General features: G+C 36.6%; 1 protein-coding gene across 1 annotated transcript in view; it reads right to left on the bottom strand.

Moving 5' to 3' along the window:
- LOC112460765 overlaps nt 1-14,227 on the bottom strand; it is a 136,193-nt gene that overhangs the window by 17,826 nt on the left and 104,140 nt on the right. The window contains exon 7 of the mRNA XM_025025600.1: nt 2,957-2,974. Within this exon, the coding sequence (XP_024881368.1) occupies nt 2,957-2,974 (18 nt within the window). The remainder of the gene's footprint in view (nt 1-2,956; nt 2,975-14,227) is intronic.

The raw sequence follows: 14,227 nt of genomic DNA, 5'->3' as shown, positions 1-14,227 counted from the left end.
GGGTATCGTTATCATTGATGGCGCTACTTGATATGACATTATAATTCGCATAATATCATATCACAAATATGTCCCTATATCTTCAAGCACATTACGTGAGTTATTAATTACTGTAAAACATTTCTCATTTATGTGCATTATTATTATAAATTGTATACTGTTATGAGAAACGAAATCTTATACTGACCTGTTAGCGAACAAATTAATATACACAGAGATCATCGTGCTAATTATTAAATCTTTCAATTGCTATAATTATTATTCTATCTAGAAATTGTAAATGTAATTCTGTCTAATGTTTCAATTGTACATATAGTATAGTATTAATCAAGATACTGCCAATAATCGAGGAGATGTAAGTTTCGGTACTTCTCGTTCTCCATTGCCATCTCCAGATTTAGGACTGACATTTCCCCCTTCTTCCTTATTGAACGCCTTCCCTATACCATACAAACTTCATACTATGCTCCTGCAAACTTTATGTTGCAATAACGGAACGCCACTGGTAAAGTCAAAAATAAAATTGACAATTTATGGCGGTTATACGATAAAACGAGCGTACATACGAGATGAGTCGTGTTTCTTCGGAAAAATGCCGATTTAAAAAAGTATATTTAGATAATTTTCTGATGCGACAAAAAATAATAAGCTAATAAAAGATCAGAATTCAAAATGCATTGAAGGAGTGAAATATATTTAACATAATTAATAGATACAGTCTTAAAGACAAAAGTCACGTAATAAATAATAGATATTTTTTTTAATAGAGATGATGTGCATTCTTGCTTATTGCAGAGATATAGGAAAATAAATAAATGCCGATACATTCCACCGCAACGAAATTAACCTCATTTGTGCGCAATGAGTCGCAAATTATTATTCTCAGTTGATAATCCATAATTATTCATTACGCTCATATAACCGTAAATAGTAATAATTATTAATTTAGCCCAGCGGCAGCTTTTTGTGCACATTCGACCGAATGACACTTTGCATTTGTTCAAATTACGAGCCAATCCACGGTGGCACGCCTTTGGTAATAATAATTACTTGTAATGAACGATGTATTATGCAAAAGCGGAAGACATTATACCGGTAAGATGTTAATAATTGTTTTTAGTTATATTTTTCTGTAACTGATATGATCATAGATAATATTTTTAAATAATTAATAAGAATTTATTATTTAAATTAACAGATTAAACACAGTGAAAAATATAATTTAGAGACAAAGAATTTTATTAAAAATATAATAATGCATAATAGGTATGTATATTATATATTTCGATAATTGGCTTTGTGTAAATTTAATTTAAAACATTTTATTTACACACTATATTATTAATTAGAAATAAAATATTATTAACGTTAAAACTTTTTTAAAATTAAAAATATAATGTCTGTATACTTTTTGCTAATGCATTTGTCTTGTAAAAATTAAGCAACTGCGTAGAATGTGACACATGAAATAGAATGTGACATGAAATGCTACAAATAAAAAAATTTTTGAAAACATTATTTTTTACAAAAAGTAAAAGTTGTTATTTTAAGGAATGCGTTTAATGGTTATAATATTTTTAGTAGCGTAAAAACGCCAAGAGCTCGCCACGGAATTAAAAACCGCGGCGACAATAATTTGATCATAAAAAAAGTCGCAGCACGGGCGACAGCGAGTCGCGCGAATCTTGATTCTAATAATTCATTGTGTCTGATGTCACTTGATGATGAATCTCGAGGGACAGCCGTCTCTAATTAACCCAATATCCGCCAGGTATGGACATTATAGCTGCGCTGTATCCACGTGTTAATCGAATTGTCCCATGCGTGCGGTGCGTCCTCGTGATAGATTTGAGATTCCGAATTATGAATTCTCTTCTCATCCGCGCGTCAATCTCCTTCTATTATTATAGTCCTGTGCTTCGTATCCTAGATATTCCCTCTTGAAAATTATAATGAATTTCTCTCTCTTTCTCGCTCATTGACATATATGGCGCAACTAAATGAGCAACAATAAGCGAACGACTCTGCAAAATGCGCCATCGAGATCCCACCGCGTCTCTCGATGCAAAGTAATGCACGCGCGCATCAACGACCGTTGCGTCTATCCCACTTGGTCTCCGTTGAGGGTTAAAAAAAAGACAAATGGAACTTAAAGAGAAAGAGAGGAACGCAACCCCGCGAACGTCAACGCGCGGCATCGCGTTGCGTCTTCGCTTTCGTTTTAATTGTGACTATTCAGAGGCGTCTCCGTGACCGGCATGAAGAACGCGCGACGCGACGCAACGCGCCGAGCCGAGCGGAGCGGAGCGCGCTGGCCGTGTCGCATCGTGCCGGTGGACGCTGCAATAAAAGCCCGCACCGTTCCGCGTCTGAAGCGCGCGCGATTAAAAAGGACAAAATATGAATGCACCACGGGACGCATTCCGCCGAGCACGGCGAACCTTTCTTCTTTCTTTTTTTTTTTTTTTTGCGACAGCTACCACCGTGCGACGGTCCGAGGTCCATAGTGTCGCGTTTGTTCCTTTTCCCTTATTTTGTTCGAATGCGTTTACATTCGCGCGATAGCGGGCTTTGGACATGCAACTCGCGCGAAACGCGTACGTCCGTCTGGCGCTGCTTATTGTCGACTCACATTGAATTAGCCGAGCATATGTGTTGAGAGAAGATCAGAGACAAAGAAGCGTAAACGCGTTTCGCCTATAATTGCTAAAAACCTCAAGCTTTTTATTGAAAATTGAGACAACAGTTGGGAAAGGATCGCGGATGCAGAAAAAACGCCTAATTTTCGATAAAAGTTAAGGCAGAGACGCTTACACTAGTTAATTGTTAAGTACTGCTTCAAATTGCAATATATAGGTATATACATCTTTTTAATATCAATCATTGAGTGGCATTGCGTTAATGTAAATTAATACTATGATACTTGCATATTGGAGTAAAGTTTCGAGACATTCACCTGTCATAGTAGTAGTCCCTGAAACATATAATAAAAGCAATTTGCATTAGATAAACAGTCGACATAACATATTATTATATAAACTTATTATAATTATATATTATTCTATATATTACGTAGTTTTTCTTCATTGGAATGCATACTGTAATAATTATTTATTTATTTAAAGCAATTAACACCATATATTATAGGGGACAGAGGGGAAGTCTAATTTTATGATTTTGTATCAGCGCGCAAGTGACAATTAAATTGATACAATATTTACTAACGATCACGCAATATAAAAGGTGAAATGCAAGCGTGAAAAACATTCACAAATTTGCGTCGACCGAAATATTCGAATGTTATTTCGCAATCTATATATTGCGGTGATTGGGCACGAATGGCGAATCGATTGACGATTACCAGAGCGTATAATTTGAACTACAGGGTTCTTCAAAAGAGAACTAAATAACGTTTTCCATTAACTTGCATCATATAAATTTCAGTTTCGTGGTTCAATATATCTCATTATATTCGTTAAATTATAATGATGTGTAAAAGTGAATAAATAAATAACGCAGGATTTCGTATCATTGAAATAGAATGAAAATTTAGAGAAAAGAACAAGTTTGTTTTATATGACAATAATTTTTTTAAATGTTCGTAAAAAAATCCTCTTATATATATTTTAATTTTATGTACCTATAAATTCTTTTTGTAAAATGTCACTTCTGGGGTAGAAAAATCGTTGAAATCCCAATAAAAGTAGAAAATATCAGTCTCTTGATAACACTTTCCTATCACTTGTCGATCCTATTGCAGAAAGTGTACTGTTTCACAAAAAGACTCGGTACAATCTTCAACGTTTTTGCAATAATCGATTTTATACACGCCACAGGCGTCATAAATTACATTTCTACGATCGCATGAATATATCCGCGTGACTTTCCGAGGTTTTCCGACGGAGGTTCCAAAGATTTTCAGACACGGTGCCAGCAGAGAGCCGACAAAACGAATCTCCTGGTAATCGAATCGCGTCGAACTTTAATCGAATTCGTCCTACGAGGAGCGTTTCGGTCAATAAATGCTCCATTAGCTGCAGTTTAAACGTGCGATTTCTCGTGGCAAAAAGGACGAAACGGCGAAACTTTTCGCTGCGAAACATTTGATAAAATGGTTGCGTTTTAACGGGAGATTGCCAATTACTTCGATCGTAACGTCAATATGATGATACGCAGATTCGCCACTTTTTCTAATACCTACGTGAATTTTTTTTTCGAATCCAAAAATACCGGTGTTAATGAATTTTGCCCAGATATTCAAATGTCAGGTGGTAATTTGGGAGAAAGAAGGAATAAAGGAAGTGAGAGAGAGAAAACATAAAATATACATAATTTAAATGTGCGCCGCTCTGCATGTATTTTTCGCCGTGATCTTTTTCGCCGTATTTTGTTATGGTTTCTCATTCCACGGTATTTCGCTGATCCACCTACGTCCTCGCCTTTAAAACGCCCAAATATATTACAATGTAATCCTTCCGTCTGATAAACAGCGATGTTAAACAACGGAAAAGCTTCCAGGGAAAACAAATAAAAGGTAAAGGCGCCGATAACAAACGCTATTGCTGCCTTCATTTCGCATTTGCCGGTGTGAATACTGAAAGTTAATTAGCCAGCAATAAAAACGTTTAACTACAAAAGTAAACTTGGTTGTATAAATAAATATACGAAAACGTTTTAACGCGCTTCTCCGTATTTTTATTTATTCATATATGTAGAAAGAAATCGCGACTATCTGTCAACGAATATTTTTTCACCACTGATTCTTATGTTCTACGACACTTTATATGTGTAAGGTATTAAACAAATTGCCGATAGGTGTTCATGCGCAAAATTATTTTTTCTTATTTATTTACGCTTGAATTATGCAAAGCTCACCTCGCACACACTTTTACTCATCGATCCGCTTTTTCACATAATGTAATTAAAGGAAAAATGATCAGGAAATCACGTCGAAGAATAATTATGAACTTTTACCGTTTTCATTGGGGCCACGATTGTGAATTGCGTGAACGGCGTTCGTCGCCAAACGTTTTCACAACGCGTCACGGCGCGTCACATTGGAAAAATAGTTGGCGGAATGGTCGAAAATCGATCACGCACGAAAATCGAAAAGCGGAGGCACGTCCGAAACACGCGTGCTGCAGAGTAAAAAGGAACATCGTCCTAAACGGCCGCATGTATCGAAAAAAAATGGCGCCGCAATTAGGATGTCGGGCACCGACCCTTTGTTATTTAAAATGCCTATAGGTTTGACATTTCACTCTTTCTTTTTTATTTATTCAGTTATTCGTTCGTTGTCGGCTGACGACTTTTCGTCGATCACGTACCAACATTTGCCCCTGTTCCATTTTTATCAAATCGTTTGCTATTTGACAAATTTAGCAAATATTACATGCCAGCGGCAATTGTTCGAATGTATTTAAACGTTATACAAAATATACAAGATAATGAAAAATTATGAATGAATCGAGAGTAATGTAAAATCAAAATATGAATATTACAAGAAATTAGTTTGAATAAAATTTAATTTTACAATGATAATAGGAAGGACTAATAATGAGAGTTTAAATTGTTCGTACATAATAAATTAAGAAATATAGAAAGTATCACTTATTAAAAAAGAAAATAATTATTTTTTTTTATTTTAAAGCATTTTTTCAACAAATGTAAAATAAATTTGTTAATCTACGGTTTACTACTTAATATTTTGAGAGTATATTACAATATAAACACAGCTTTATATTCAAATTAATTTAAGATCTATATTCTATTATTTTAGTCGAATGATTTGTTCAAGTTTTTAACGTTACTTTTCTCTAATATTAATATTAATTTCTTGATATTATTGTGCCAATATCTCATTTCAAAGTTGCACTATTATTTAGTTATTATTTTTTTTAATTTATTTGTTAACAGCTCCACAATTACGAGTTCTGCTCTCGGAGGCTGCTATTGTTATTATCATTATTACGATTATTAATGCGATGCGCCTTCGCAGCAATTACCAGTGGTGCATGTCCGCAAATTGCGTTTATTACAGAAATTATTTATAAAGTGTGATCCGCCCGTATCGCACCGAAAAGAGAAAGTCGAGTGAAGGGAAAAGGAAATGCATCCCGATAAAGCATGCAGTTATTTTTGCGAATAAACGTTATTCCATTAGCACGCTTTTATGGTAGCCATTTGCGAACTCCATCTTTCACCTCCTGTTTTCTCTCTCTCCCTCTCTCCCGTTCACTAATTTCTCCCGCCAAAATTATCACCGTTATTCACACTATTCGCGCTATTTCGCTAGTTGACAACAGAAAGCGTATTTGCGGCGAACTGAATACTCCTCCACTAGATGATAAACGCAGAAAACGGACGCGCGTTCGCGTTTGTACCTAGACATTTTTATATATATACGAATTTATTTAAATAAATATTTTCCTTTTGCGAACGTTACATTCTGCGTTTGGTATTGAAACAGAATTCCTGTTTATAGAATTAATTCTACATTCGTTTCAATACTCCGGATTTAATATCTGAAAAATTACACCTTGTTTTTAATCCCGTAGAAAAGCGTAACGTAAAAGTAACGCGATCGTGATATAACATGAAATAACAGGAGGCGTATACTCAATTTTTAAGAACAATTTTTTGGAAATATTCTAAATAGTATAAATTGGATCATCTCGCACCGAACTTACCACCCGTACTTGGTTGTTATAAATTTTTCGTTTAGGATCTCATGAAAGACTTGTCGAGTCTTAAGCATCTGTAATTAATCACATGAAATTGCGCAAATTGTTTGCAATACGTGCGTCACAAGAGGAGAAAAGGTGGGAAGGCGGTTTACCTGACTATCGATTCCTCGACTCCCGACAATGCAATTCCCGAGCTGACACCTTTCGATTCTCCATGATACGATTGACTCGTTATCGTAGCGTTATTGGCGGGCGAACAAAAGGGCGTCGATGAAAGGTGCCGCGACGCCGCCGCCGCGCCGGCCGCGAAGAACAATGGCGGAAGTCGAAGAGAAAGTCGGAGGGAAAAAAGGCACGGGAAAACTCAATAGGGGTAGACGAGATCGTGATCGTTGCGCGCCAATTTTCTTTATTTCGAATGGAACAAAATGTCGATAAAATTATGAAATTATTACCGCGCGTGAAAGAGCTACGCTAAACCTTTGCATATCAACTTTTATACCTTTATATGAGCAATAATAAAGTCATCTTATATTTAAGTATTTGAGAATATACATATATATATATATATAGAGACAAGAAAATATAGTCATAAAATCCAGTTAATTCAAATATGTATATCTGATAATGTAACCTTTTTTAATCTCAGAGACAAAAAGTATTTTTCTAAATAAATTCACGTACAACAATAACGAACATCAATCCTAATTTCAGATAATGTGAGAAATTAATGATGCAATTCGATAGCGTTAAGGCGATATAACTAGTGGAAAGCCGGGTGAGTATCGCTCAAGAGAGATCGCAATTACCGCAGCTTAATTAACTTCCGGCGCAACATTAGCGAATCTTGAGGACGATTAATCGATATTCAATTTCGCATGACGCGCATCGTCTGGCCGTGACATCGTGATCTTCGATCCGTTCATGGAATGATATTGTAAGGATGATAATGACAGCAGCAATGATGATGATGATAATAACGACAATAATCGTTGCGTAAAATTAAATGCCCGACTAATTAATGCTTTAGAATTAACAAAGGATTATATGAAATCATAATAACGATATGTAATCGATGTATGAAAATCTTATGATTTGGTTTCATGATTATTAAAGTGAATAGTAAATTGTAGTAATATTAACGCAAATATATTATTAATGTAGTGTAATGTAGTGTATGAAGATGCGCGGAATAATTGAGACGATAATTTTGCAAATGCATTTCACATAATATAATTCAAAATATATAACATAGTATAATTCAAACTGTATCATAATATAATTTAAAATATATCAAAATATAATTAAAGATTTCACTCTCTCTCTTTAGTTGCAACTTAATTTTCTTAATCCACAATATAACATGGCTTATAATATAACGTGGCTTATATATATTTGGCTATTTTTATTACTTCAAAAGTCAATTTGTAATTATGCATTTTCTCTTGATCCTCATATTTTAATGAAAGCATTGTCTCGTTATCGTAATTATTATCGGACAAAAGAGCAACCGAGAAAAATCTTGATAAGGGACGACAGACATAAGAGAGATCAAAGCGACACAGAATCGGAAATAGGAATCCGAACTGAACCGCAAAAATTGCTCCCTAATTGAACTTTTTCCCTAATTATTTTAGTTCCTTATTCAATATTCATTTTCTGTAATTGAGTTATCTTCTCTTCTAAGAATAAAATACGTTTAATCTAATAATTTAGTACAGATTTTGTTAAATAAATATGAAATTACACTTTTGTATTTTTAATATAACAAAAGGATGTTATTAGCGTATATAATTTACTTCAAGTTTAAAATATTATGTTGGAAAGAATGGTGCGTTATAAATACACAATGTCGACGTTATAGAGTTTATAATCTGTTTATTATTATTACCATTCGCTCTTGGAATTCGCGAATACGCTTTATTCACTTGCTTATTCACCTTTGCGAAATTCCACTTGTTTTTGCAGTATACGCCAAATTACGCAGCCCCGAACACACCGAGCTCATTCCGTAGGTGCGACGTTCCGGATAACTCGGGTCCGGGAGAGAAAGGAATTCTTTTCAGGGTCCCCTTCAAGAATTTCAATAAAAGCCCCAGCAGAGTCCGTTGACCGCCATTACATTTTGATATTACCCTTGCAATAACTAGGTGTGTCCAATGACACAGGACGACGATATCTATTTCTGACGTGTATTCTCTTATCATACCCTTTGTTCGAATATATTACTTGAGGATCACAGCGTATCTGCTTCGTCTCGCCGTTTCTCTCGTTAATTATTTTTCCGGTCCAATCACGCGAAGGGGACGCACGTCCCCTTTTTTGCCCGGGCCGATCGAAGGGTAGCTTCTCAATAATCAGCATCGCAGGAAACGAGGCGACTCAACGTCAAGATTATCCCCTCGTGTGCCTCACTCGAGAAGGGGGGACACACGCGCGCGGTCCGGTGATCGCGCGGACGGTCCGAGGCAGTCGATAATCGTGTAATTGAACGCTAACGATGCTGAAATGTTGATAGAACCCGCTCGACTGCTCCACAAATATGCTCTTCGGTGTTTCACCGGCGGCGGGAGCGGACAGGCCTGTTTGTGCGGCCGCTCTCTTGGTGTACCGCGCTGCCAGACGAAGGTTACCGAGCGCGCACAATGAATGAGTGTTCTGAATGGGTCTCGCGCCACACCGAGCCCGAACCGCGGCTTCAAATCAACCAGATCGGACCCACGGCCCGGCCACGGAGAATTTTCCCAACGCTGATTTAGTATTCGCGCTTGATTAAGCGCGTCGCTCGCACGACGAGCGCCGCTTCCGCCGCGAGCGTTTCGCGCGCACTCGGGCGTTCAGCGGTACCGACTACTCCAGTGTACCGACTACACCGCAGACGGCGTTTATTTGGTAAGGAGATCTCGCACGCGAACGGCTTCCATCGTTAATTAAAATGGCATTTTTATAAGGCAAATCGGTATATTTCAGGAGTATACCTTCTTTAAAAATTTTAGCGATTTTTTTCTGTCAAAAAAGAAAGAATTCTCTGCCAGCGATGCAATTCTGCTTTAGTCTCCTTTTTTCACTTTTTTACATTTCAAGAGACGGAAATCTCGTATTCTTTCCGGAAGAATAATAATCCTAAAAAATTTCTAGTTTCCTGAAAGATAGGTCGCGACGTGTTATTGGATCCAGCTCGAAACGCGCTCTACAGAACGACCTGCGGGGAGGTATATACCTACGCTAAATATTGCGTGAAAAATTTCGGCGATATTGCGGGCAATCGCAGTTAGAAAGATGTCGGTACAATCTGGAATTAGTCCGAGGAGAGGTAAAACACTTGGCGGAATAAAAAGAACGCGCCAGTTCCTGGGCTAAACCGCCGGAACCGGCGGAACGTACAGCGAAATGGAGTCAGCCGGGAACGACGATGGCGGATTAGCCCGCAGGCACGTGCTGCGGACACCATTCTCCACTTCGCTTGAGTGCTCGAAAATCACGTTCGCGCTGAACTCAGCTCGAAAACAGACTACGGCGATATTCGCGCTCGAATCGCGCTCGCGTCTCGATTCCTGTTGTCTCTTCCAGTGCGGACGAGTCCGCCCTTTGTCGTCCACCACCCTTCGGCTCGTTTGTACGCTGCGGAGAAAGAGAGAGCGAGAGAGAGCGAGAGAGAGAGAGAGAGAGAGAGAGAGAGAGAGAGAAAGAAAGAGAAAGAGAAAGATCCACCCTTTCAGAGATCGCGTCATCCCCCGTCTCCTCTTTCAGGGACGACTCTTTCGTTCGGTCGTTACCTTCGCGGCCCGATGGCCCTTCGGGGATTTGCGGGAACGTATGGGTGATATCGGTGGAGGACTGGATACGGTATACCGTAGTAAAACTTGTTCCATCCACATATAGTAAAATAGCGAAAAATAAACTACGAGTTATTAAGCACTACTGTGTATTCTCTGCCATATTCGGGATGTTCTCTTTTTACACGAGTGTACGCGGATGTATTATACGGTCTGTGGATTCATTATGACGAATAGAACAAAGGATTGTAAGGTATAACAAGAGGATTTATTAACAAGGATTATAAGGGACCTTAGTGCAAGACAATAGCGTTTCCTGGGAGATCTCGTTTTCAGCTCTCCAACTATCGTTTCCTCATAACGAGACATGTGCCGCTGACTGCGCTGCTATTAATATGATCCGCATATTTTTCATATTCTCCGTATCAGCAGGACGACAAGAAAAATCGATAATTAAAATCGCTTTTATTAGGAAAAAAAAGATATCTTTGTATCTGAGAAATAAAGTTCCATCTAGAACAAAATTATGCTGACTACGAAACGATCGTCTCATATTTCCTCCCAAAGATACAATAACTCTAATCTGAAATGTATTTTTTGTTTCATTAGTTTCGGCAATAACGCGGTGAGATTAAAATGGATCACCGCGTACAATGTTTGTTTCAACTCCAAACATAACGGAACCATAACGGCTTCGAACATTCACGTGAATTACATTGGTATATTAACTATACGCATGTCAGTAATCAATGTTTAACACGTGGGCGAGAGAGAGGATGGGGGTTTACCAAGTTACGTCGCGGTTTGCGGTACACCAAAGGCTATCGCGCACCACATTCAGATGCGCGCATATACGCGCGCGATATATTGCTTGTTCTAACATAATATTATCGAATTCTCGATCGCGCGAATACTACCCTTAGTTTTGCATAATTGTAACAAATTAGAAGCGTTCCCCGTTCAAAGCTATAATTTTAACAGCCGAGAGAGTTGATAAAGAAAGAAAACCAATTTATCAGTTTACGCGTATAATTATATATGAGTATAATGTTTGTCCCATCCATTTATTCCCTAAAGCCATTTTAAAATATGACCGTTCAAAATTTTCTAAATGTAAATGTAAATGTAAATGTCATTCCCAATATTTTATTTTCAATTATTATAAATTATTTAAAATAAAAATTCTTTTGTTTAAGCTAAAAAATTTTAAAGCTTCACGAACAGATAATTTGCGGTTGTTAATAATTATATTGTTAATGTCATTATTCGTTTATAAATTTATTAAATTATTATTGTAAATATTATATTTTTATACATACATAATATATATAATTTTAGTAATATCTAATAAGTATATTATTAATAAATGAATTATATTAAATTGACATTCAATTAACTGCGAAGCAGTGAATTTTTATTTAGTCAATGTACGAAATATTCACGTAAAAGAAAATATGATGCACAAAGTTGGCTGTTTTAAGCTTCGTCCATCTGAAAAGCGCCTAAATGTCGAAGTGAAAAAATATCGGCCGACTGTGCTTAATAAAAGAGGCGACAATTTTTAAAACGCGCGATAATATACCAGCAGGATAGCTCGGCAGGATAATGGTGCGTGCCGGCGACGTTAATTACGCTCCTACAGCGTTTGCAAGTATAATTTTCGAGTGTCGACACGCACACGCACGTGCGAGAGTGTGTTCCTATGCAGATTTATATTCCGCGGACGCAGAATAATAAGAATTCTTCCTCGTTTCGGATCGATTCGACCCGACCTCAACATCGATTCTTTTCGCTGAAAGCGTGACATACGAGAAAACTATTTAAATAGAAAAAAAATATAACGTTTTACAAATATGCCAAATGTATTTTAAATTTTCATAAAATAAATTTGAATATTTTTAGGAATAATGATAATTATTCGAAAAAAGTAATAATTGTTTTTTTTTTATTGTAAAATGTTCTAATTTTCTACTGACCGACAAATGCTCCAAGCTTTGGGAGAATAAAAAAATTAGAAAAATTTTTTAGTCTGTTGCAGAATGCTTAAAATTTTATATTTGATTAATTTGATAGTAACAGAGAGAAGAAAGATGACCAAGAGTGATGAAAAAGTAAGTCACACAAAATTTACCATATTTTATGCATAGAAATATAATACAATGTAGTTGATTTATGAATACATTTTATGTTTCTGGGTTAACGCATCTTTTTTGAAGAATTTAAGTCACGATAACTTTGCATAATATGCAACTAATAATACGTAATATGCATAATAATGTATAATACGTGAGTAAAAAATTCTTGCAGAACTCAGTATTTAAATATCATATATATTTTACTTTTCCACCGTAACTTTTTTCCAGCGTAAGAATTAAAAATCCAGCAGGGAGGTAAAGATCACGTTTTTAAAATTAGAATCTCTAAAGGGTGCACAACACTTAGCATCCGAATATATTTGATAAAACTTAAAAAGTAAATTATTCGTGTATTCAGAAATCTGAGAATGTATAACGCAAAGCACGGAATACCTAATGGACCTCGAATAGAAATCCAGTGGAAACTACAACTGCACAGAGGAACGAATCGTGAATGTCCGCACCTAATAGGGGGATATTACCGGAATAAAATTTTTTGAGTTACATTTAATCTCAGCAATAACCGGCGTTGTTTGGCCGATTGCATCGGCTGTAAATGAGCGCGGGGCGGGGTATAATGCGCTTGGCCCCGGAACGACCCGAACCAGGGAAGCACATTAATATACCTAATGGTACTCCGGAACTTGGCTCCGGCCAACCCCCGAGACAAAACTCCCTTAATTGTGCCACTTCCGTTCGAGCGAAAATTTAGCCGGTAACCGTGTTCACCTGCCGAGATTATTAACCAGCACCTGACGCGTACGTCTATTGATAGACAATGTTGGGAAATAATGTTCCACTTGAATAATGCAGAGTAAATGCTGTCGCCCATCTTTGCGCGCGTGTGTGCGCGCGTGTATGAGTATTTACTTTACACACACGCACACACACACACACACACACACATATACATATATATTTAAAAAGATAAATATTTTACGTAAAATAATAATATTATTCATTAACATATTTTTTTTAATTTCCAAAATAAATCCTTAACAGAGTCGTCTAGACATTTAATTTTTTAATTATCACATTCCTATAAGTATTTACTGTTCTACTATTAAATTCTTTATATTACAGACCTATAAATATTAAATAAGTATCTATTTCCTTTTAAAAAGACTAAAAATCGGATAATTAAAAAATTTAAAAATTAGATAGTTACATATGTACAAAAAATTTGAGACACATAAAAAAGTCATAAAATCTAAAAAAATATTTCCTCCCTATAAATCCAATTATATAAGGACTCAAGATATAATATGTGCTAGGATTCCTGAAACGCCCCTAAATTCACAAGTTCGCAAACTTCCAAAAATCTAAAGGTTTCCAAAATCAAAGGATTTGCGTACTACATTATAAATTTGATCTGTATTAAATCCAAGGATTTAAAGTTCAGCAATGTAAAGATCTGAAAACGCGAGACTCTCCAAGAATTGGGATACGCAAAATTAACTGTGCAATGCTTCCACGGCTAAAAACAGCGTCGGACGGTGCCGGTTTTGCTATGCTTTATGAAGAAAAAAGAATCATATTGGCTCGCAAGAAAAGTATCGTCCACTGCCAACCAGTGCGTGTCACTCCCACGGCACCATTTAGTAACCCCCCAACTCCTCGTCTGTCTTCA

This window comes from Temnothorax curvispinosus, unplaced genomic scaffold (assembly GCF_003070985.1).
Source record: "Temnothorax curvispinosus isolate PA1 unplaced genomic scaffold, ASM307098v1 QBEX01010801.1, whole genome shotgun sequence".
Classification (NCBI taxonomy): Eukaryota; Metazoa; Arthropoda; class Insecta; order Hymenoptera; family Formicidae; genus Temnothorax; species Temnothorax curvispinosus.
This window is presented reverse-complemented; position numbering and strand designations above follow the sequence as displayed.